At 41.3% G+C, this 23,934-nt stretch overlaps 3 protein-coding genes across 11 annotated transcripts in view; 1 reads left to right on the top strand and 2 right to left on the bottom strand.

Annotated features, from left to right (window-relative positions):
• Nucleotides 1-11,151, bottom strand: part of LOC104475461 (vesicle-associated membrane protein 2) — a 49,890-nt gene extending 38,739 nt beyond the window's left edge. The window contains exon 1 of the mRNA XM_086754351.1: nt 8,538-11,151. Within this exon, the coding sequence (XP_086610477.1) occupies nt 8,538-8,539 (2 nt within the window). The 5' untranslated portion in view covers nt 8,540-11,151. The remainder of the gene's footprint in view (nt 1-8,537) is intronic.
• The window catches only part of PGBDF (plakoglobin binding and degradation factor), an 84,421-nt gene that overhangs the window by 60,288 nt on the left and 199 nt on the right, over nt 1-23,934 (top strand). For 3 of the 8 annotated variants that reach the window (XM_086754350.1, XM_086754349.1, XM_086754347.1), the window contains 2 exons: nt 14,016-14,178; nt 16,256-16,517. In XM_086754350.1, the coding sequence (XP_086610476.1) occupies nt 14,016-14,178; nt 16,256-16,517 (425 nt within the window). Of the gene's footprint in view, nt 1-2,269; nt 2,439-6,901; nt 8,455-13,196; nt 13,921-14,012; nt 14,179-16,255; nt 16,518-23,934 lie in introns of those variants that run through there. The other 5 variants (XR_015259328.1, XR_015259326.1, XR_015259327.1 and 2 more) reach the window with 4 other exon arrangements.
• Nucleotides 22,218-23,934, bottom strand: part of PIK3CB (phosphatidylinositol-4,5-bisphosphate 3-kinase catalytic subunit beta) — a 97,545-nt gene continuing 95,828 nt past the window's right edge. For both annotated transcript variants that reach the window (XM_086754345.1, XM_086754346.1), the window contains one exon: nt 22,218-23,767. In XM_086754345.1, the coding sequence (XP_086610471.1) occupies nt 23,630-23,767 (138 nt within the window). In that variant the 3' untranslated portion in view covers nt 22,218-23,629. The remainder of the gene's footprint in view (nt 23,768-23,934) is intronic.

The following is a 23,934-nucleotide window of genomic DNA, read 5'->3' as shown; positions in this document are numbered from 1 at the left end:
AAGGAAAGAGAAGGGGTAACCATTCTCTGTCAGAGCTATCAGCAAACCTAGCTGGAATTCAGGAAGCTTTCCCACGCATCAACCTAAAAGAGCGTGTGCGTGCATGTGTGTGAGAGCAAGGAAGGAGAGAGACTTTTGCCTCTTTTTTCAGTGTTGTTCAAGATCACCGAGAGCAGTAAGAAATGTCTGGTCTCAGAATTCCCGTCTAAACTCCAAAATAACATATAAAACACTGTCCCATGTGATAGTCTGTGCACACAGCTGGGGGATAACAGCAGATCAGGTTTATGCTTTCAAGCAGCAGTGCCCTTCGCCTTACTGCAGCACACTGTAATTAAGGCCCTAAGTAGAGCCAGATTCACTTGCATGATAAAGAGGAACTATTTTTGTAGGCGAATTCAAATGAACAAATGTAATTTCTAACCATTAACCTCCTGAAGTAGATAGCAAGTGCGTTTAAGGATAATTAATAATTTTCATAGCTTCTAGGAAAGCTGCACCAGGACCCATATATTTCTAAAATGCTGGCACATTGCCTAACTCTGGACCCAGTGTCTGGACCTCAGCATTACAACACCCCCCACCTCCCAGAGCCCCCTGGCCTTTCTGTAGGAGAAGAGGAGATGCTGAGAAGCCTATGGAGCCAATTCCCAAGTTCTTTCTTTCACAGATGCACACTTGCTCTTATATAGGCAGCCATGTTTCAGTAGAGCAGAGGGCTTTGCATGCATCGCTCACTTTGAAGGTTCAGAGATTAATTCCAGCAAGAACTGCAGTTCACAAGGCTCACTGAGAAAACTCACTCCTCATCACTTCTCCAGAGTACATGAAATCTAGACTGAGAAAGGAGATCTGGAGATGATGCAGAGAAGATGCTAAGCTAAGGATCTGTCCTGCTGACAGCCCAAGACCAAGAGGTACCTGCTACCAGCATGGATATAAGGAGCACTCTCTGCCGAGTATGCCCATGTTGCTCCTGTACAACTCCATTGAGGAAGGATCCACCTCTACAGCTGTGCCCTGAAGCAGCACAGTCCTTTGGGCTAATTCAACAGCCACCATCTTGCCAAGACAACCAGGGTTTAAACCAATGATTTCCAGAAGTTACAAACTGATCTGCAAAAGCCACAGCTCTTTAACAGTGTGTCATAACTCCTGTCTTGGTCAGCACACCACTCCTTGGTAATCTTCCTACCTCTTCCAGTCTGCTGCATTTGACGGCAAGATTTGCTTCTCCTCTGTTATGGACCAGGACACCCTAAGGTGAAATAAGCACATATAGTTTTATTAACACGTGCAATCTGCACTACTCATTTACGGGGAAAAGACCAATAGTTTTTTCCAAACTACCAACCTGATGCAAGGCATGGTGTAGAGAGACAGGAGCAGACACCAAGCTAGAGAAGATTGCATTGAATATGAAAGATGAGAAAGCTGGCTTGCAGGAATCTGGGTTTCATTCTCTCTGGGAGGAATATGAACTTCTGTGTTCAAGCCAAATTTAATAATGCATTCCAGTGATTTGTTTTTTGTTTGTTTGATTATTTTTTTTTCCTTTGAACTCACATATTTCCTCCCTTCCCAAATACCGTATGTTTTTGCCTTCTATTACAGGTATTTCTGTGGCATCCACTACCAACAAGTTGAAGATTAAAGTGCTACCAAGTTTTCATGGATGGAAAAATCCAAATCTTGAATGTCTGGGAAACAGCCAAATGTTAGTTTAACTAACTTCAACATATTAAATTTTGATTGACCTTTTCAAACAGAATCATAGAAGTGCTGAAGTTGGAAGGGATCTATGGAGATCATCTAGTCCAACTGCCTGCTCAAAGCAAGGCCCACTAGATCAGGTTGCTCAGGACACTGTCCAGTCAGATGTTTTACTATCTCCAAAACCAGTTCACAAAACATCTCTCTTGAACATGTGCACTATAGTCCTTTAAGAAGTTATTTAAATATCAAATTTTGCAACTTCATTTCAAGAAACGTAACCAAGTCTTTTGATAATTTTGTAACACAATACATTTTCCCACATCCAGAATGTGAAATAAGAAAAGCATTTTCCCTACAATGACTGCATTTTTAGCACTGCCCCATTTTTCAATTTCATTTTCCAATTATAATTTTAGAAGTTCAATATATAATTCCCATCTGGATCTGGTGTAAGCATCTTAAAAGAAAATCAGCATCTATGCAGTATCAGGCACTAACAACAGTTCAGTACAACACTTATCACTGTCTGTTTCCTCTCTTAACTCTTTTGTAGACCGTGTAAGGAGTTGTGTAAACTCTGCGGACACTTCCTTTTCTACTTAGACTCCATGACAAGGATACCATTCAATGAAGGAGGACACATCCCAGCCTCTGGTGTATTCTCATCACTCATGAGTTCTGTTTCTGTCTCCAGCTTCTTGCAAATTCTGCAATTCTGCAAGGTATTGACATGTTTCATAATAATAAAAACTCCAGTGAAGTTCATAGCACCTACTCCTCACAAGCACAAACTGTCAGCTATTTGGTGCCTGCAAAACACAAAGAAACTACAGCTCTAATGTATTAATATGCTGTGACAGCACTTGATTCGAACACATTTACCTGTTTGCACTTAGGGAGCACTGCAGTAGATGAGACTGTACTTTTCAAAGAAAAAGCAAAAGAATGCATGAAACAATGTGTTTTTGATCTTCTAAAAGGTCATCACAGAAGAATCTCTATTTTCTATAAGAGTTCTCTTTTGACCCTGTGTTACCAAGTCCTGCAGGTGTAAGTTGTCACCTGATAAATTAAATTTCTTTCTTATTTACTCTGAAATACAAATGCTTTCATTTTTATACAAATTTCTCATTAAGTTTTGCATCTGAAGAGATCAAGGAACTAGATCAGGTAATTCAGATAATTTGGTCAGGAACTTCCATTCTAATTATTTCGCCCAGTTCAGAAGCTATACTATAATTGCAACCGACAAAATACTTACTTGCAAATGTACAGACAGATCTACTTCAATGAGTTACTACTTTACACAGAAGAACATAAGGTTGTCATAACTGAGCAGTTAAAAAAAAAAAAAATCACCTTGTAATCGTTTGGTGGTGTGGATAATGGAAAAGAGTTTAGAGGGCTCAAGCACAGACATCAGAGAAAAAATAATTGTATCATTAAAAAGCACCAGCCTAGTTAATTGCTGGTAATGGCTACGAATGGCTACAAATAATGACAGCAGAGAGTACTGAATGAGGTAGGTGAGAGGATATTCTCTAAGTCAGAATTGCCTAAAATGAGCAGTTCAGTCAATTTGAACTTATTTGGGACAATCTGTACTGCCACTTCCAGGGCACCATAAACATTTGGCTAAAACTGTCAGTGAGAACCTTCCATGCATTGTGTATCCTACAAATGGTGGCAGAATGGCGACGGGAGGAAGGGGAGAACAGGTTGAATACATCGCTCTTCTTTCTTCAACCGTGCCTGTGCACCCCAGGAGCATTCTGTACATAACATGCACAAAAACATGGGTTTGCCTGATGCTCTACAGCTGTCCTGGTTCTGGCCAGAATAGAGTTAATATTTACCTGAGCTGGGTGGAGAACTGAAGCTGGTAGCCCCTATGGCTGGGATAGTTAACTAATTAGCTAACAGCTGGGGTTAATTTACCCAAATTAGCCAAAGGGCTATTCCAGCCCATCTGACATCATGCTCGGTATATAAGTGAGGAGGGTGCTGAAGGGAGGCCCCCTGCTACTTGGAAGAGACTGGATGTGGAGATCTGTTGTGAGCTATTGTACTGTATTTGTGTTGCTGTGTTTCCACCCCTGGGGCAGTCGATTCCAAGTGTACTGGACGCCCCTCCAAGTGAAAGCAAACTGTGGCCTGCATTCTGGTGCCAATGGGATTGAAAAGGAAGACCTTAATGATGTAAATAGCATCTAAAAAAGGGGAAATGCTCCTTTGTCAGATCGATTCAGCTTCTACTGGAGCCACTTTAAGTGTCCCGCAAGTCACTCCACAGCTGGAACTATCTATGCAAAATTCCTGGAAGTGAACAGGAACTAGTTACGGCCAATGCAGAGCAGAAGGAATGAGCACTAAGTCACAAGGAAAGAGACTAAATATATTTGGGTTTCATCTACCTCATATTAGCCCATTTTGAAGAATGCTTATCATGACACATTCATTTTGTCTGTACTTGTCACATATAATTCTCAGCTGCCCTCATTCTGAGATTATTTTCTTCACTCAATAGACCATTCATTTTCATCACTACACTTGCAAACACTCATCACCCAAATATCTAAAAGATTTATCACCTACTTGTCCACTTTTATTTCAAATGGCAAGTGAGTGTATAAGAAATAACACTTAATGTGAACTGGAAGCATTAATTTCTAAATCAATACCCGAAGGAGATCCCTATTTCCATGATAACACAAAAGAGAAAGTCAAGGGAAGCAAGCAATGAACAAAACACATACATCCCTCTGTTGATGCCTCAAAGCTCCTATTCCTAATGCCCTTATTTCAAGGCTATCACTCAGAGCTGTGAGTTCTGGATCTACAGCAAACAAGGATTTGAATAGAAAGACTCTGGTTCTACAGCAAAGATCAGAATAGAACCATGCTGAAAATAGGGTGGTTTTCCCTTCTCAACGTCCTCTTCTGAAGTACACAGTCCTGCTCCACTGAGTGTAGCCTGGCTATTTTCACTACAAGCCCCATTACATCTCTTAAATGAGAAGAACAACTCACTCCTTCATAGCTATGCTTGGGGGAACCAATGCTACAAAACCCTCAAACCATCGGTCCCTCTGACTCTAAAGGGCAGCAGGAAATGTAAGAAAATGTTGAGGCTGAATTTAGCTTCTCTGGGTCTGAGGCAGCGGGCTAAGAGATGTAAAACCCTGAGAGTTCCAGCGGACTCAAGTCTTCCTGCCACCTTGGATTCCCAGAACTCTTTTGGAACATATTTCTAAGGGAACACAGCCACTTACTAGCATGGAAAAGCTGCACTACTTAGAAAATTTACCCCTCCATTTCTTGCTGATTATACTTTCCTAGGACATGCACGGGCTCTACTCACTTTTTTAAGCCACTAAACTCCCTAAGCAGTGGGTCAGAATTGTGCAGAGAACAGTACTAAATCGGTTTGTCTCTGCTGTTCAGCAAAAGAGAAGGGCAGGGTAGGGAGATTTTGTCGAGTTTCATACAATTATGTCCACAAAAGGAGGACTAAGTACTGCTCTACTAACAGCAAGAGACCATAGTCACGCCATTCTTTTCAGAGAAACTGAATAGACATTCAGCCAGAACAGATTCATGACAACTGGTGGAACCATTTTAATCCCATCCATCCCCTCCAGGATGTACCCCTTGCTGCTCTAAAACAGGCAGAATGATTTTTTTTTTTAGAAAGCTCCAACTGCTACCCTAGGAATGAGATACAGTGAGGCAATTCTGCCCCAGGGAGAGCCAGGTGCTTTGCTTTGCTGCTTGTCTCACAAAAGTTGTACCCTGCAGTAGAGCATATTTGTATGGGATTAATGTAATCAAAGGCACCCTGCTGTCTGGTCACTGACCTATCTGTAAACAACAGATGACTTGATGCCATGAGCTTCTATTATATATAATTACCTATTGAGATGTGACCATTGTAAAAGAAACAAAACCATGTACTTCACTTGCTGCTGTTAGTCTATTTTCCAGAGAGAAACAAAGTCTATAAGCACCTTTGCTCTGAGTGCTGTTTTCTTGTCCTTGTCTCCCTTCACAGCTCCTCCTATCTCCTCCAAGTAAGTTTCTGTGCTCTCCCTTACACCTGGAACTCAGCTCAGCTTCTCAGCTGCACTGGTATGGTCCAACCTTTCTCTGTTCTTGCTTTACATCCCTCTTAAATCTCTCTGCATCCATTCAACCTTTTTATGCCACAGCTTCCTCTCCTCTGCCTGCACCAACCTGAAAAATGTCTGTTAGCTGAATTTATCTTACCTGCCCTGGATTGTACTCACTGTGACAGGTATCACAGGGACAGATTCCCACCTGATGTCAATCAGCACAGGTCTGCTGGGGTGATACACAGTCACAAGTCACAGAGAAAACGGTGAATAAGGAACACTGTTCACTGATTTCCAATACAAGAGTAAGATCAGACAGAACCTAGTATCTGCTAGCTCCAAACCAACAGGAAGCAGCTTTCACACCCTGCATGGTCCGGCTGTGGAACTCCTTGCAACAGGACACTGCAAATGGAGCAACTGGACACCTTCCTGAAGGAGCAACAAAATCCACTGGGACTCAAGAAATGCAAAGAACTCTCCTCAGATCCAGACACTCCCTGAGCCTTAAATTGCTAGCAACTGGAAAGTATTCTGGGAATACCACTGCATTACTCACTGTCTTCTTGTACTCTTCCCTGAGCACTCCCTGCAAGCTGCTTTAGGGGACAGAAAGGCAGAATTAGATGGAGCTGTCATTTAACTCAGTGAGGAAGTTCTTTATTAACACTGTCTCACGTGCATGTCTGTAGACACACAATGAGTCCATGTTTGCAATGCTCTGTAGGTGTAACAGCAGGAGAAGTAACCTCTACAGAGTATTTGGTGCTCACTAGTGATTAGCTTTTATAGTCCAGTGAACTACAACTGTAGCTGCTGCTACAAGTCAGTAGCTAATACACGTTTATCTCTGTTGTTTATCAGTAACCCAGAAAATACTGGGACATAATATTCATGCGGATGTTAAAAAAAAAAGTTTACATCACAATATCTGGCAATGAAACTGATGCCAACTGACACTGCCTATGACAACCTGCTTATTTGCTTTAGCTTTCTTTCAGTTATCAAACGGGAAGTCTATATTGCCAAAAAAGACAAAAACTGCTTTTCCTTTTTCTTCTTTTTTTTTTCAGAAATCTGATGCAAGTTCCCTACAGAAGTATGACCAAGTTACATTAGCATCACCCTTTCTGCTTTATTGACAAATGCTCTCACGAACGTCTATATACACCAAGACTGAAATACACACAGGTGAAGTTAAACATTATCTGACCTACTGCTTTGTGTCTGAACAGCCTAGATTGTAGAATACTGCAGCAGCAAACTCTTGTATTAATCATTGGAGAACAGCTCACATACAAATAAAAGTATTTGTTGATGTCATCATCTAGCTCCATACAAACACAAATAGGCAACAGGAGGTTACAATGAACTGGCTTGTGCTAGACAGAGTTCAGTGTTTACATAAGGAATCTTCTTTTAGATAGCAATTTTTCTGACTTCCAAAGAGTTCCCTGCTTTGGAAACACTTTAGACAACTTATACAAAAGCTTATTGTCCAATATATTATATAGGAAATAGCATTAAAGAAAAAAGCCAACATCTCAGAATATGTGACTGTAGACTGTATTTTGAAAACCCCTCATGAAGAACAGTTGGTTATTGGAGATATTTTAAAAGTAATTTAATCACAGATTGCCACGTCTGTTTCCACTCCTCATCTCGTCTAAATCAACCAAGCTCCAATTCTTCCAAGACCAGTCCATACCAGCAGATATTTAGCCCCACACATGTTCTGTAGCGCCGCATGTGAGTGACTGACTGTTTTGGACATCATCTGTGAGTGTCCCTCAGGAGCCATTGGGAAGGAGCAATGAATTGAGATGATAGTAAAACAATGCATTCAGTTACCCAAATTCCTTTGTGAACGAACAGGGGTCCAATCAATTCCTACTTACCTCAGTACACTTCTGGTTTAAGAATGGACTTTGGGGCTTTCATCGCTGCCTAGCAGAGAATGTTAATGCTGAATGTAAAGACTTGGAAGAGATATTTGAAGAGATGCAAACAAGAGGGAAGATATTATTATCAAGCACTGCTGATGGGAAGCCATTGGTACTGGAGATGGTGAGGCTGAATTGATCAGACAGCTAGTATTTGAGAGAGAAGATTGCATGAAACAGATAAAATAAACAGGACCCGGCGGCTGTGGATTGGCAGCACTGAGTGACTCAGGCTATCCAGCAACCCCGACTTGAACCTGTTGAGGATCTCGGTCCAGCATTTCCTTTTGAATATTAATCCGAGTTAGAAACGTGTCAATAATCCTCTCCGCTGCTGACTGGCAGCCGGAAAAACAGCCGTGCGAGCCCCATCCGAGCGTCCGCCGGTTGACAGCAGCGGCAGGTAGACTGGACTTGGATGCTGCTGGCTCCAGACTCCGGCTGGCTGAATCACAGCCGCGAAGCCCCACGCCCTGGAAATCCTTCCCCGGAGCCGGCAACTGCACGGATGCCATCCAGGGGCTACGGCAGCTTCAGACATTTTCTTCCCCTTTCCCTCCCTCCGCCCCACTCGCTCACCGCGCTGCACACCCCCAGACCCCGGGCGGCAGAAGTTGATCCCCACCCCTCGGCCGCGGAAGCACGGGTACCACCCGGCCCTGGCTCCCCAGCCCCCGCGGCGGCTGGGAACTTTCCGCGCGCGTTCCTTGGCGGGGCAGCCCGGGGCGCGGAGGGGAGCCCCCAGCCGCTCCGCCCGGGTACTCACATGGTGCGCAGGCAGCGGGTGCCGAGCGGCCCGGGGTCTGCCGCCTCCCTCTCCGGCAAAGATGGCTTTCTGGCTCCGCCGCTCCCGCCTGCAGCCGCCTAGGACTGAAGGCACTGTTGCTGAGAGAGGAGGGGTAGGCACCGGCTACTGAGCATGCCTGCGCCTCACATCACAGAGTAGGAGGCAGAGGCGAGGCACAGAGGTACCCCCTCCCCACCCTCCTACCAGGCAGGAGAAAGTCCTGGCGTGGCTAACGCGAACGGAGCCTCTGGCCCTGCCCGTATCCCGCCTCCTCCCCGCGCGGGGCAGGAAGCGTCTCGCTGGGGTGTGGTTACTGGAGCCGGGCACCTTCCAGCCAGGAGGCGAGGAGCCGTTGTTTAGATTAAAACCTTTGTATGTTTCTGTCACCACCTCTCCTCTCCCTCTCCTCTCTAGAAAGAAGAGGAAAAAAAGAAAAAGCAAACAAACAAAAAACCCAACAAAGACGACAATCACTAGAGGTATTACAGTTCAATCAGTGCAGTAATGGGCGAGTACTTGCTAAGGAAAACCAGAAAGTTATCAGAATTATAATTCCTACCCATAACACAGAGCTAAACCATAAGCAGATGGGCTACTAGATCAACCATTGCTTCTTAAACGATGGTGTCTTTCTGATGAAACACAGCCGTTCCCAACTCTCTTTGCTCCTGGCTTTGACTTCTTGCAGCCTTCTCCTCACACTCCACCTAGGCCCAGGCATCCAATCTCCTCCTCGAATCCTCATCATTAACATTAGCACTTCTCTTGCACACCCTCCACCCTCTGTACAGAGCAAAACAACTTCTGAAGCAGGGTGTGCTCCTTTGCACTTAAGCCAAGGCCATCGCATACTCCAAACAGAGGCCAAGGAAGAAGAAAGTCTACACAGTCCGGTTTTCAAATCGGAGCTTAACATTGCTGTCCCCAGTGATACCTTTTTCTGGTTTACTGGTGAAAAGATACTCCACCAGTCTCTGCCTTTACTAACGTTCCATTCATTTTGGTGACAGATAGCACAAGCCTTTAAAACCAGGTATCTACCCAAGGTACCTCACCCAGAACACAGCGGAGCTTTTATAAGCATCTAGACCTCAAATCTGGGGAGGCCTGTTAGAGATAAAGTACATTGGTGTCATCAGATCAAATCTGTGTTTTCTGCATGTGGAAGCCAAAGAAAATGAGTTGTTCCTCAGAGCAACAGGCAAAGGTACAGGTACTAGAGGTGAGCAACACATTAGTCCCAATTTCTAAACTTGACATCAACCAGTTGAATATTTTTCGTGGAGAATACACCAACCAGGGAACATGACAACACCCACAGCAGTGGCACACAGCCCGTACATCAGGACACTCTGTTATTGCCTCCATCCAGGCTCAGGTGCTATCACAGCCTGATTCAGGTGCAAGCCCCCAGCTGTCAGCTCTGAAGGGGAACCAGCCCCTTGGGAACAGTGGAACACTTCAGAGCAGCTTAGTCACAGGAACCTGTCCTCCTTCTCCCTCTCCTGCCAGACAGCTTGCTCACTGCTTTCAAGACTCACCATACCTGCTGCCACCGAAAGGTGATTCTGTTTCTTCAAGTGGAGCTCATTATTTGCATGAATAAATAAATATCACTTAAGGCAGCACTTTGAGCCTTAGTTTTCTACGTTTGACCACATCACCAAGGGCTTGTTCACACATTGCACTCGTAACAGCCTGGCCTTAGGAAACTTTTCCTGATGGAAGTAAAAAAAAACACTTCAAACCGTATTCTCTCTATGAAAAGCTGGAGTTTCAACCAATTACCATGCCCTGATGACAATCAGAAGATTCTTGACTAGCTTTAAGCTTTATCTGTCAATAGACCACTTAGCTCAGCACTTCTCATCTGGAATTCTTCTGTAACTTTCCTCCTGAGGACAATTTGCTTTTCAGATATCCTAGACAAAGATATATTTATATGATACCCCTGTAGCATACAGCCACACTAACACCCACACATAGACTTAAGCCCAATATTGGAACCACCTGCTGCCAGGTACATTATCTTCTTAGTCTTCAAACCCAAAACACATTTGAATACTGAGGAAGTGAAGAGTCATGCATAGCTAGTGTGGCCAGGAGCTCCTGGGACAGAGGGACTCACTATCTAGACCTTCCTACCTATTCTGTGGTGTTATTTTATGTCCCTACTATATGGAGGGTGGAACAAATAACTATTGATGCTAGACCAAAGCTCATAAAACTCAACCCCCCCCCCCCCAAAAAAAAAAAAAAAAAACCAACCAAACAAAAAAGCCTGGAAAACACCAAACCCAAGACGAAAGAGTTTTAATATACAAACTATCCAGAGCACATGATACAGTGTTTATGCTGACTTTCCTAATTGAAGTAGAACTGAAAATACCCACAGAAACAAAATGGGAGACAGGCATTGCCTGCTTATTAGAAGTGTGCAGTACAAGGACAATGCTTCTAACATTGTGAACATCGTGCAGAACGAGCTTAAGCTAGACCAGTGCACCACATCATATGGCCACAGCTTTCTTTCATCTGATATGGAAGAGCTCTCAAAACGAATTAAAACATCACTGGCCTGTAGCCTTACTTGCTAAAGAAGAATTTCCTACCAGCTACTAAAGGCATCACCATTCCAATCCAAGAAGGCTCATGATCCTGAAGAAAATCCACAGCTAAGCTGGGGGACATTTTCCCTTAGCCCTACATTCCCTTGAGATTGCAGCTTGTCATTAAAGGCTACCAAAGCACGTGGTATAAGAAGAGATGCAGAGACACCCTGTGGTGGCAAAATAATATGATCAGAATTAGTTCAAACAAATTTTATCTAAGACACAGAACTGGATCAGAAAAGCTGCATCTTTGGGACACAGAGAAAGCTTTCCCAAGTTGCTAGTCATGTCATTTCCTCCCTCCAGATCCCTTTCCTGTCTGGCATCTTTTGCCCTGTGTGCTTGCATGACAGTCCCTGCCACAAAGACTTTACTTCTCATTCTGTTTGATTCTTTTACCTCAGAGGACATCAGCTGGGTCAGGGTTGCTGTGTGCTGCTGCAACTGGAGGGATGGCCGTGGAAATGCCCCATTTCTGGAAAACAGTTTCCTGCATCTTTAGTCTGCCAGACCTGGGTTAGAAAACTATCAGTCACGTTTGTAAATTGCTGGGGTCTCCATCCATAATTAATATTTTGTCCTGAAATCATATTTGTAAATATGAAGGCAGTTACAGAGGCACCAATGCATTGCTCAGGTAGTCCAGGAATGAAAGCAGTTGGCAAGCATCAGGGGAAATCAGTTTTGATATCTGAAGTCTTGCAGGTACTAGAGCTTGCCTATAATTAACTAGAGACAACCTACAGATACAACACTGAGACTCCTGCAGATGCAGTCCACTGCTGTTACATGATCTTCATCTGAAGGAAACTTATTCTCTCCCAGATCTGTAAGTACAATTCCTGTTTTAAAGAGTCATTATATAGATTTATGGACTGACCACATAATAAAGTAAATCTCAGGGCTAGCCGTAGTAACAAAGTACTGGTTACTTTGGCTCACAAAACAAAAAACCACTATTGCTGTTGCTAAGTAAGAAAAGTAAGGGCAATTAATTGGTATATTGAAAGCAATGGTAGTCAAGTTTCACAAGATTTAAGCAGAGAAGAAAAGCAAGGCAAGGAAATAAATTATTCAAATGCTGGGTATTCAAATCTTATGATCTGGCAACACATTTAAACATAAACTATAGGAGCAATTCCCCCTACATGATTAGAATTAATTACCCTGGAAACTCAACATAGCCAGACAACTTCATCTTTAAAAGAGGAGAAATTAAATACTATGCAATATATGTACAAAGTACAATTTAAAAAAAAATATTGACTGAAAGGCTTTAGAAAAAAAAACCCTTCTGTGTATCTTCAATTTTTTTGTCACCAATTTCCACATACTTACATCTGTACTTTCAATGTTACATTTTCCTCTCTTGATCTTTCAGACAAGAAGAATTAGTTCTGAAAGATCCTGCAGTGAGAAGCCTTTGAAGCTCATTTCTCAGAAGTAAGGTAGATTCCTGCCTTCCCGGTTGCTGATTTTATTAGCCATAGATTGGTCTGTTCTGCAAAGCTTCACCTCAGCACCACTGTATGCCTAAAATGGGTCTGGAACATGCAGATTATTTTGTCACAAATTAAAAACTGAAGGGAAGTCTATAATGGTCAGGTGTATAATTTTCTTTCATTCACAACTTTTATTCATTTCTTAATAGCATAGTTATTCTTTAGTGATAGTTGCCTTTTACAAGTCAATGAACTGTTTGTAATTTCTTTCATTTAAAAATCTTTTCTGCCATTACGGTGGGAGAAACAGGTTCAGCTTACCTAGTTTCTGTTTAAAACCTTGGTATCTCATTACCAAGCATGACTAGCAAGGTGTGTCACTCTTTGTGCCTTCGAGGGATTTATAGTTTTCTGTTAATGTGTGTCATTACATGATTTTAGTAAATAATTGTAACACAATGAAAAACTGTGATCCTGTAAAGCATTTGCACAGTGAGTCCCTACTATCTCTGTATATCCTACTGTAAGAACCGGTTAAGGAGAACTGTCCTTAAAAGGCTGGTCTGGGGCAGGGTGGGGGAACAGATGAAGAATGAAACCAGAAAAATGCATATTCAAAATGGTTTTAATATTTTTTTAAAGCCTACAAACTTAGTGTGATTTGTTTTAGACAATTTGTGGAAAATATTTTGAACAGGTAGGAACAGAAAACCGCTTGCAATCATTAGGAGAGGGTGAACGCTATCCTCCAAGACAAGCAACCAAAAGTTAATGCAATTACTAAGTATCAAATGCAGAGCAGAGAGACTAATTCAATCAGAGAGGCCAAAGGGATAATTCTTGGAGACAAAGCAATGCAACACGGAAATGCAGACTAATCAACTGCTTTATCAAAAGAAAAAGGAAACGATTTCCAAGCCTTAACTAAAATCCCTGTTTGGTTCTTCATCTTTTCAGGGTTCTGGTTTTTGCTTTGCAGCATTTGTTCCATCTCACATTTGTTTCACTGCTCCTGCTTTCTGCGCAAAACTGTTTCATTGGCTCCTGGTTCTTTCCTTTTACCAAACAAGCCACCTCCTCTCTTGGTTTTCAGCAACTAGCCTAATCATGAAAAAGAGCACTTAGAGGGAAGTATTTATTATACGTCCAAGCCTACTTGCCATAATTACATGGAATAGCGATTGAGTAAGAGTATCCGGAGTTGCTTTGTGTCTGCAGGATTTTTCAACGCAGGTATTTGCTCCATCTGATGGAAAGCGGCTGCTCACGGATCTCAGCTGAACCTTCTGCATAACCAGAACACTACAGGTTTGTAGAGTAACAGATCCAGACTTCATCAGGTGCAATGCAGGAAAGGAGAGACTTTCAAAAATCTACTCATACTTCTGCTTTCATCTAAGCAGGTGCTGTTGTTATGACAGATAAAATCAGTTGGCACAAAGGAAAGAAGGAACTCACAGAGGAAAGCATAGGAGATGGGAAGCACAGCCGAAAAAAGCGGGAGAGACTATTTAAGAAAAGATTTTCTGGATTGAGCCTCTTCTCTGGGTCTCCTAAGAATAAATTGTAAGTATATCCAAGATTATATTTTATATAAATTTTTAACCAATACATTTTGTAAGTATTTCCAGAGCACCTTTCAGAGACACCTTTGTACCTCTGCTGTATGGACTATTTTACAAGCAAGGAAACAGTTACAGGCTAATTAAACAACGTGACCTAAAAACTAGCAACTCACTGCCAGGAGTAGCTATGAAATTAAGGTCCCCAAACCTTGTGTACTTGCATGTTTATCTTTTAACAATTTCCCTATGCTTCCTCCCAGAAAGAGAGGTTTGGAAGGGCAGCATCTCTATTCCTCCGCACACACAGCGCTACCAGTTGTGACAATCCAGGACACTATTTCTAGGAATAACACTACTGCCGTTTTTGTTGCACCACTATCCCTAGCTCCAGGGTATAACGGACAGTGACAACGTATGGGCAGCAGCCAAAATCACTGCTCAACAAGTTAGTGCTACCAAGTTTCCTGAATCAGAGCATAATCATTGCTTCTGTTCCTATAATAATGTCTTTATGCTTACTACTTTTCAGATTGATGAAAAAAAAAAAAAAAAAAAAAAGACAAGCAATGCAAAACTATTCCTTTTTTAACCAAAGCAAGTGAAAAGGCAAAAAGGAGTTTGAGCTTCCTGCTTTGTGCATGTATTAACTCTGAGTTCTTGTCATCATTTGTATAGGATTTAAAATTATCTTCCTGAGTCTTTGTAGTTGATACTATTCTTAAAATAAGGTAAACTTAGTGTATGTATTATGCTAAAATCAGGAGTAGCTCCCCAAAAAAGTGTCTTTCCTCACCCATTACAAGAGCTGTTTTCTATACAGATCTCCTAAAAAGAGTCTGTCTTTGATAATTATCATGAAATTACCGTCTTAGCAGGAAGTGCATGCAAGTCCCAGCAATTACTCAGCTAACTACATTAAGCTTGATAGCCACAGCAGCTGGTTACAAGCTCGACATAAGATTAAAATCCATAAATGATCCTGAGAGCCAGATTCTTCTCTCGTACTGATCCAATTGCAGAACAACTAATACCAAGGGCTTTGCTTTGGCATTTATCTTGCTGCACTGCTGAGAAACTGGACTGGAAACACAGTCAAATGTCCAAGGAATTAGTGAATTACAGCTCTGAGTTTTCTCCATTGTCCATAATTTCCCTGAAGCATGTATTCAGGAGGCACACAAGAGCAACTCTGGGCCTTGATCCTTACACTTGTGATCAATATGGATTTTCCCCATATTGAGCTACAAAAACCCAAACCAGTAATGTAGCATCCTTCTCCCGTGGTACTCTTGCATTAATGGAAAGTCAGTCTTCACACTTTACTGGATATATTTCTGCAGACACATTGCATGGCAGGGTTTTTTTTAAAACATTCAAGTCATCAGGGCCTACAGAACTTTCACAATGGTGTAGCTAAATCAGATAATCTCCACAGTTCAGCACTGATTTACCAGCTCTTGTAAGGGAAAATGCAGGTTAGCATCTTGATTTTGAAGTACTATTTTATATAACAGTATATAATTTAATCAAGAGTGCTTTTCTTTCAGCCCTTCCATCTCTGTTCAAGATTAGTGAAATACATGGCTTACCTGCTAGCCAGCACAATTATTACTGCATGCAAGTGGAAAAAGAACCTTTATGATAATATAGGTGAGGTCTACTAGGTCAGAAGCCTGTAATTTAGGCACAGAGCTGTGTGAAATGTCTTCATGCAAATATGAGGCTTGTGCACGATCACCCACAGGAAAGCTGCACATTAAAGAACTGAGTAGAAAGCTCCTATCTAGCTAGTTGACTTCCAATTTTTTTTTTTACATGTTTGTTTAAATGGGACAACCTTTTAAATAATTCTGTGTTCTAAAATTAATGGCTTGTTGCCATCACAGCACCAGAGCCAGACTCTCCTTTTTGCATTCATTCCTTTTTCTGCAGGTGACCACACATTGCACCTGCTCCTAGTGTGTCACAGGTAAAGCCTCAGAAGGGTTCATAAATCACAGACTAATTGCTTCTGCTGATCTCATTTATCAAGGAAGGGTATAGGTTAAGCTTGTCACCTTTTTTTCTGACTCTTCTAGCCCCCAGGGAAGAAGTCAGCTTTTTGAAGACAAGAGGAGATGTTTACACAGGAAAGGCTCCAAAAAGCTGAAACCAGCGCGGGAGGAAGTATGTTCTTTAAGGCAGCCACACTCTGGGAAAATGTGTCCAAAATGTGAAATCCTCCTCTGTCGAAAATGTGAGACACTGCATTCAGAAAGCAGCTTCATCGCCCACAGCCTGCTTGATCACTACGACAGAGGAGGAGACGCCAGCCCTAGTACGCTGATTGCTGGAAGTCAAGTACGTAGAAGTGATTAAAGATTTTGTGTGGGTGCCTTGTCGGTACCTGACTACATCCAAAATGCTTAAGCTTGGATCCATTTAGGCTGACTGGATTTTTGGTCTGCACGATCTGTATGCAGCATCAGCAATTGCAATCATACTGTAGTTCATACTTAATATATGTAACAGATGCACATTCAGTAATTTAACTAGCATAGACTCTGCAAACAAGGATTTGTAAGTAGGAGCTAAAAGTTTCTCAGCTATTAAGAATAGGGAATGGTTTCAGAGATATTTTCAAAGAGTTTTCTTTTTCCTCTCAAGGAAGCAAGATTATCCCATTGAGCTGGAAAAGAGAAAGTGAGTATTAAATGCAGAACCATTGGGTGCATTTGCAATGTGATACGTAGGTATGTTTCAGTGTTATTTTTGGTCTGGAATATTAAACTCTTAAATTATTTTTAAATTTACTAGCATGGGTATGCAATGTGATAGGGGAAGGGGACTTCTAAAGGCTCTTGTGGCCACAAAAATTGCAGATGGCATTCAAATTCCTTTCTAGAATTTCTAAACTTTTACAGACTTTCAACTCCTAACTTACGATCCAGCACCTCTCCTTAAAAGGAGCAATAACAATCACAACTCACTAAGTACTTAAGCCTTCTTTGGGTTCAAGATCTGTGTAGTACAGCAGCAAATAAGAGTATTCAAAGCTTAAGCATACCGGTGGAACCTGCACCTCGAGATGTCCGTCTCCATTCCCTTCACAGTGCATGGAAGGACCTGCCTAGCGAGGATGGGGAGAGTAACACGGTGAACAGCCAATATACAATGGCAGGGGTGGGTGGCAACAAGGTCCAGGCATACACAGAACTGTTTACCTTTATGGAATTCATAGAGACAGGTGGAAGGAGACCTCTGAAGCAGATCACCCCAAGCCTAGCAGCATGCATCTTCTCCTCCCATGCCAACTGGCACAACTCTGTACGCAGGATGAATTCCTTGCTATTTGGTAGGGAATGGGCTAAACAGACTTCATCTCGTGTAACCATTAAGAGTTCTTTTATTTAGCCAAGCAGACAGAACACAGCCTGGAAAGTTTGGACCTCTGTTTCATCACTCCTCTTCCTCAGTTCCCAAGCCACTAGTCTATAGGGGAAAGGACTCTCCCTCTCCGTCCTTCTCATTCCCCTTTTGGAGCTGTTCCATTTTTGTTTCGATAAATATTTGGTAAGGGGACTGGAATCCAGATTTTCTTTCTATCCCTAGAGAGTACTTTAACTGAGCTATGTCATCCATTCTTGTGTTGGTTTTCCCCCCTTCCTGCTATGGAAAACAGTTTCAACAGGAGGAATTCAGAGCCATGTATATAACATTCCCACACTCCAGCATATCCTGAGCATTACTGCTCAACTGCCTTTGTGATATGTCAACCGAGCACTCAATGCTCCTTACGCAAAGGAGATAAAGAGACAATTTCAGAAATGAGAATGAGATTTGTCTGTGTCATATAGGTGATCAGATCATAAACATGCATCACAGGGCAAAGCCCATTAGGTAAGATACCTAGACAAAACCCTGGGCAGGTCTGAATAGGAATGAACTGCTATCTGGTTCCTCACTTTTGCCCAGACTTTAGTGGTTCTGGGCACATCCAGCAAGTGCCCAGACTTAGACTTCCTACTCAAATGTAGGCTTCTAAAGCCAGAAATTAGATCTTACAAACATCCTTGCACTATAAGGTTGTAATCCCTCACAGAAACCATGTTTCCATGGTGCTTGATTGTCACATCTGCTCATTTGCTTCATAAAAGCCAAATAATGCCTGGCACATCAGAATTAAGCTTTTACCTTTCTATCTGACTGCTGTTCTTAAACTGTGATCCTTCACAGGTTTCCCAAGAATAAGCCACACCATTACATAAGAAATATATATTAATCCCCATCCATCTTCATCAAGCAACCCCAGGGGAAATTTCTCCAGATAATCACCTAAGGAAAAGCAGGGTGGGAGACTAAAAGGATGAAGGACTAGCTCATCACAGCAGCACTGTTAAATCTGATAGTCCAATACAGTAAAACCTGTTAGAATAGGCCATGCAGTTGAGCCAGCTTTTAGCCAAGTGTTCTAGAGGCGATATAACAAAGTTCTATCAGCATCTGACTGGTAGAATTTTCCCTTGTGGTTTGCTAGAGAGCAGACAGTAAGCTCCTCATGGGGACTATTAGGCTGGAAAGGATTCCAAGTAATAGTAGTATGCAAACCCAGCTCATTAAAGAAAAAGCTTTCTCTTCTCACTTCACCAAAAGATAATGCTACTTTGCTATGCTGTTTGAAGAACAGCTAGTAATATAAGCAGGGTAAATAAATTCCCTGGTCAGCATCGGCGGAAGCACATACCCTCTTCTTGATCGGTCATGAAGTCATGCTCGGAAAGAGTAACTACAAGATTTTTATTTTGTACTGAAGTAGTACAAGCAGCATGGTACTAAAGTTTTCTCAGTAGCATTAGCTGTTAAAATTATTGCACCTTTTCTGGATTGGCTACTAAAATCTGCCTCAAAGATCTGCTTGGTACTGTGTATTTACCATTTGTGGTCTGTGTAGTATCCCCAGGAAAACATTAGAAAATCCAGCTTTGCTGACTCCCCAGCTGCTGAATTAACTGATATTTAGCTGTGCTCCGTAAGTAAGTGACCCACATGGGCATGAGGTTATGCTTTTTGTTCCCACAGAAGATGTCAGAGGAAGCTTTCACTGCCATGCTATCTAAATAACTATGCTAAAGGAAAGGCAAAGACAGTTTTCTGAACCAAGGTGCTAAAACATGAAAGATCAGCAGTTCCTATGTCCATTTAAATCACATGAACTTTTACAATTATGATTTTACTGTGACTGATTTGCAAAGATGTTCCAGTTACAGAAATAATTTCACTACTAACCTTACACCCAGAATATATCCACCTACAGTCAGTGGCAGGCAGATGTGCCTCAAACAGAACAGTTTTGCACTGGAAATAGTAGTCAGTATGGTACTGTGGTCAGGCAATAAAACCACCACCTTAAGCTTAGTCTGGCTTTTATCTCATAAACCAAGCCAGAATAAGGCAAAAGTGTCTATAAAAAAATCCACAGCCATATGTAAACTGTGACGTCCAACAGCAATGCAACACTGCCATCTCGTATGGCAGCACCTACTAAAACTTGCTTTCCATCGAGACAGCTCTACTCCCTCATCTCAGCAGAATTATGCCAGACAAGTTATTTTAAAAATTATTTCAAGAAAACTTGCCAAAAACTGTAATGCATTATGTGAGTACAGGATTTCGTTTTAGATTTTAAAGCCAGCTCCGACACATATTAATACAATATATCGTGAAAGAATAGTAACAGAAATACTGATTACATACTTAAAAGATTTAGGCTTGAAATCATTCCTAAAGAATAAAGCTATGATCATAGCCTGACATTAATTATTAAGAGCTTGTACTATTCAATGATCTGATTTCAATAGCTCTAGGAAATTAAAGAGGAATATTGGACTCTATGATATGAAATATATGACTAGACTCTGTCAAAGGCATTCAGTAGAACGTGAATGACTTAACAATCACCACAGCACTGTCAATAAAACTGATGCAAGCATAAAAGGGAAAGGAAGCAACTCCACTGGTGAGAGGCAAATCCATGGGAGCTCTTTCCTTGGAAATCAAATACAGGACAAGCAGGGGTGTAAAAGCAGCAATTGTCACAAATCCAATAATACAAGGTAAAGAAAGCAGACCCACCAAGTAATCACTCAATCAAAAGAAAAACTGAACAAACACATACTACTATACACACTAGGCCCAATTTCAGTTGTTTTTAAAGCAGTGTCTAGGTACCTTCTCCCCCTGTCAGATACAATGAAGGCCTTGAGAAGCAGGGTTGGTTTAAGAAAAGTCATTTTTCCCAGTGGAAATGTGCAGGTCAGTTTAGAAGCAGACTTGGACAAAAGTAATTAACATAACATGAGACCATCTGAACTGAAGGTGTTTTATACCAAAGTGGTAGCTTATGTTTCTTTTCTACAGCTGCATGAAACTACACCCTTTCTAAAGCTTCCACATTAAAAAAGGTTATGCTTCTACCCACTGTTCTGAACAAAATCTTTAAACTCTCACATTATAATCTGATCATGTGATGCCTTCCAAACTCTGCAAACTATCTAAAATAATGGCTCAGAAGAAAAAAACAAAAGTGATCCCACTCAGCCCAAATTAACCTACCGTTTTAACACAGTACCTGAATACTGGGAGGTAAGTACAGAAATAATTAATGGACTGGTGTGACAAAATTTCAGTATTCCCCTTTTGGATGACAAAATGTGGAGGACAGACTGTCTCTCCTCCTATTTTTCACAGAGCAGGTCATTTATTTATTTATTTACTCTCTGGATGAGACGATACGCCACAAGCTGAAGCATGGATGGTGGAAACCCAGGGAAAGCCGCCATCTGTGTACTACTGCAATTCAGCAAACCAGTACTCCATTCAAAACTTAGCAGGAAGGTATCACAAAACTAACCTGGGCTACCTTATAAACACCACTTCCTGCTAGGTTCATCTCTGAGAGGTCAGCCTAGAGAAGATTCTTGTGAGATGTGCTATCCTCTCAGCTATATGAAGATCAAGTAAGGTCTATTTACATGAGGAAAATTCATAATTTTCTTTTGCTGCCAAACACAGGAATACACCATTTAACAAGCCTCTAACTTTCGTTCTCCATTCTTGCTAATAAATTGCCAAGATTAAATGTAGTGAAAGTAAAAGCAACCAAATACAACATAGCCCATTCAAGGGCTATTAACCGATACAAATACTGAGCAGAGGGAGTATTTTCTAATCCTCTCTAAATACTAGCTATCTCAAACGACAGAGAAGAAGTTACATTGCCTATCTCAAGCACTTTTATAACCTGCATTAAAGTGACATCCAAAATAAATCTTACAACACAAAACATCTTTACTCCGTGCAATATCCCAGTAGTAACTGAGGGAAGGTGTTTCTGTATCTGAGGTCAATGCTACTTCCTCCATTTTGTAGATGGGAATCCAAGGCACAGACTGGAATGACTTGTTCAAAGCCTCACAAGAAGTCTGGGGTGGAACACGGCACTGACTTGCCTTTCTAGCTATGGATATAAAGATGCCATCGTGCTCTCTCCTATCACATACCTTGCACATCAGCCCCAAGCAGCCAAGATGAACATGCCAACTTTGTCTCGAGTTCTGGGAAAGGTTATGTCTCCCTCAACAAAATGATGTACCAGAGATGTCCAAATACTCCATCTCACAGAAAAATGTAACATGTCCAGGAATGCTGTGAATTACCTGAGGCTGAAATTACTTTTTTCAGAGTTGTCAAGTGTGAAGTAGTTTCTTTTTACCCTTCCTCCCATCTGCTTTAAAAATAAAACCATGTTAAAAGAGAGATAGGACACATTTTAAATGACGTGATATTATAAAAAAAAAAAAAACAAAAACAAACCAAACCACAAACCACTTGTAAGGTTTACAGTATTCTAGAAGCAGAGGTCTTTCGAGATGGATTAGCCCAAAGGATGAGGCCAAGAGAATCAAACCACTATGTGAAATGCTATCCTGGCTCCACATAGGTTCCTGATTTTTAAAAGAAACAACAAAATCCCAAAACAACAACAACAAAAAAACCAATAAATCACTCTCAACAAAGTAAAACCACCTTTAATTCCTACAGAAAACAACATTTCTATGCAAAACAACTGTTTAGTCAAAAAGTAAATATATATGTTTAATTCTCTTTCAAACGTCAACAAGAACTGAGAGCTACCAGTGTTCTTTGGAGAACAAGCAGTAGTTAAAAGTCTATCTTGCTGATGTTCAGAAACAGTATGTTACATCTTTTAACCAGCAGTTCCCTATTGCACGTAACAAATTTGCTCTCCATTTAAGCACCTAAAGGCCTGGTACCTCACTAAATAAATTAAAACAAATCCAGTTTCTTCAGCAACCATCTTCAACATATATATCTTGGTAAAGCAACATTACTGCAAGATTTTAATAAATACAGAAAGAAAAGATTGATGACTTCTCATTGGTGTCTTATGGAATCATCTTTTCCCATAAACACTTGCTTTTCCAAACATTTGGGGGTTTTTGGTCTGTACGCTCTGAAAATCACTGTGTGTAGTATATTTAATGACAATTTCCCACAGGTAAGTCAGTACATTTGCGTGGCACACCTAATCCGAGATAGGAATTTCAATGTAAGGCTGTAAGAAGCTTCTTGCTGAACCCAAAATAAACGTGCCTCTTAAGGAGTTGAGTTAAACACAAAGCCCCAGAGGCCGAATGGGAGACAGTTACCAATCAGGGATTCTCAGACCTGTTTGGAACTGGCCTGACTCTCCTCTTACCAAGGGCTGCTTCTGTACATGTTATGTCAGGGAACAAAACTGTACAACCCTGAACATCTGGATGCTGCATGATTTTCAAAGGTCTCTCCCCTCCCATCTCTCACCACCCCCTTATTTTATAAATATCTGCTCTTCTTTCGGCAGCAGCATAAGACATTAAGCAGCTCCCTGTAGTACAATGGTACTATGGTTGCTATTTACAGTAGAATTAATGCATCTGTGCCAGCAGGGCAGAGTTCATATGAAAAATATACACAATATGGTCATTTTTAGCCAGATTAGGAGATTAAAAAAAAAATTTTTTTACTCTTCAACTCCCAACTTTAAACAAAGAACAGTTGTCAGAGGTCTTCAAACCTCCTGAGTATGTTAGAGTACATTACCCTAACGTATAAAAACAAATATTTACATCTCCATAAAGTACCAAAGAATTTTTAAAAATGCCTAGTAGATCTCAGCGTGCAAAGTCAGCAGGAACTGATTATCCAGGATGTTCACTATTTGTAGAGACAGTCTTGGAATCAAGCATTCAGAAGCAGAGTGCAAAAGACTCAGGAATTATTTCAGCTCATTTCTTTTTGTTGTTGTTTTGTTTTCTTTCTTATTTAAAATAAGTTTTGTTGGTCCAAACTACAGATCCCCTCCAAAAACACTTATCAAGGTAACATTCGGCTTAGTGCAAATGCAAAATCTTCTAGGATCTGTAATCTTTTCGAACAGTGTGAGCCATCCAGTTCACTTTAGTAGTCCAACTTTCCCGGAGCGCTTCATCAAACTTTTGCTTAAATTGTTTTAGTGCTTCTTCCTCAGTCTTCCCTAAGGCGAGAGAGTCCTAAGATGACAGAAAAACAAGTACTGTTAGGAATTGTTAAGGCCTCCTTCACCTTTCAACACAAACTACATTCTGTTTATTTCTGTTTTGACACTTTTTCACCGATTATTCATTGAGCAATACCTCAGTGGTATTTTCTAGGTTCAAAGACAAAACTAAAGAAGAAA

The sequence above is a fragment of the Chlamydotis macqueenii genome, chromosome 9, assembly GCF_036417535.1.
Source record: "Chlamydotis macqueenii isolate bChlMac1 chromosome 9, bChlMac1.mat, whole genome shotgun sequence".
Classification (NCBI taxonomy): Eukaryota; Metazoa; Chordata; class Aves; order Otidiformes; family Otididae; genus Chlamydotis; species Chlamydotis macqueenii.
Note: the sequence above shows the minus strand (reverse complement) of the source record. Positions and strands in the feature narration are given on the sequence as shown.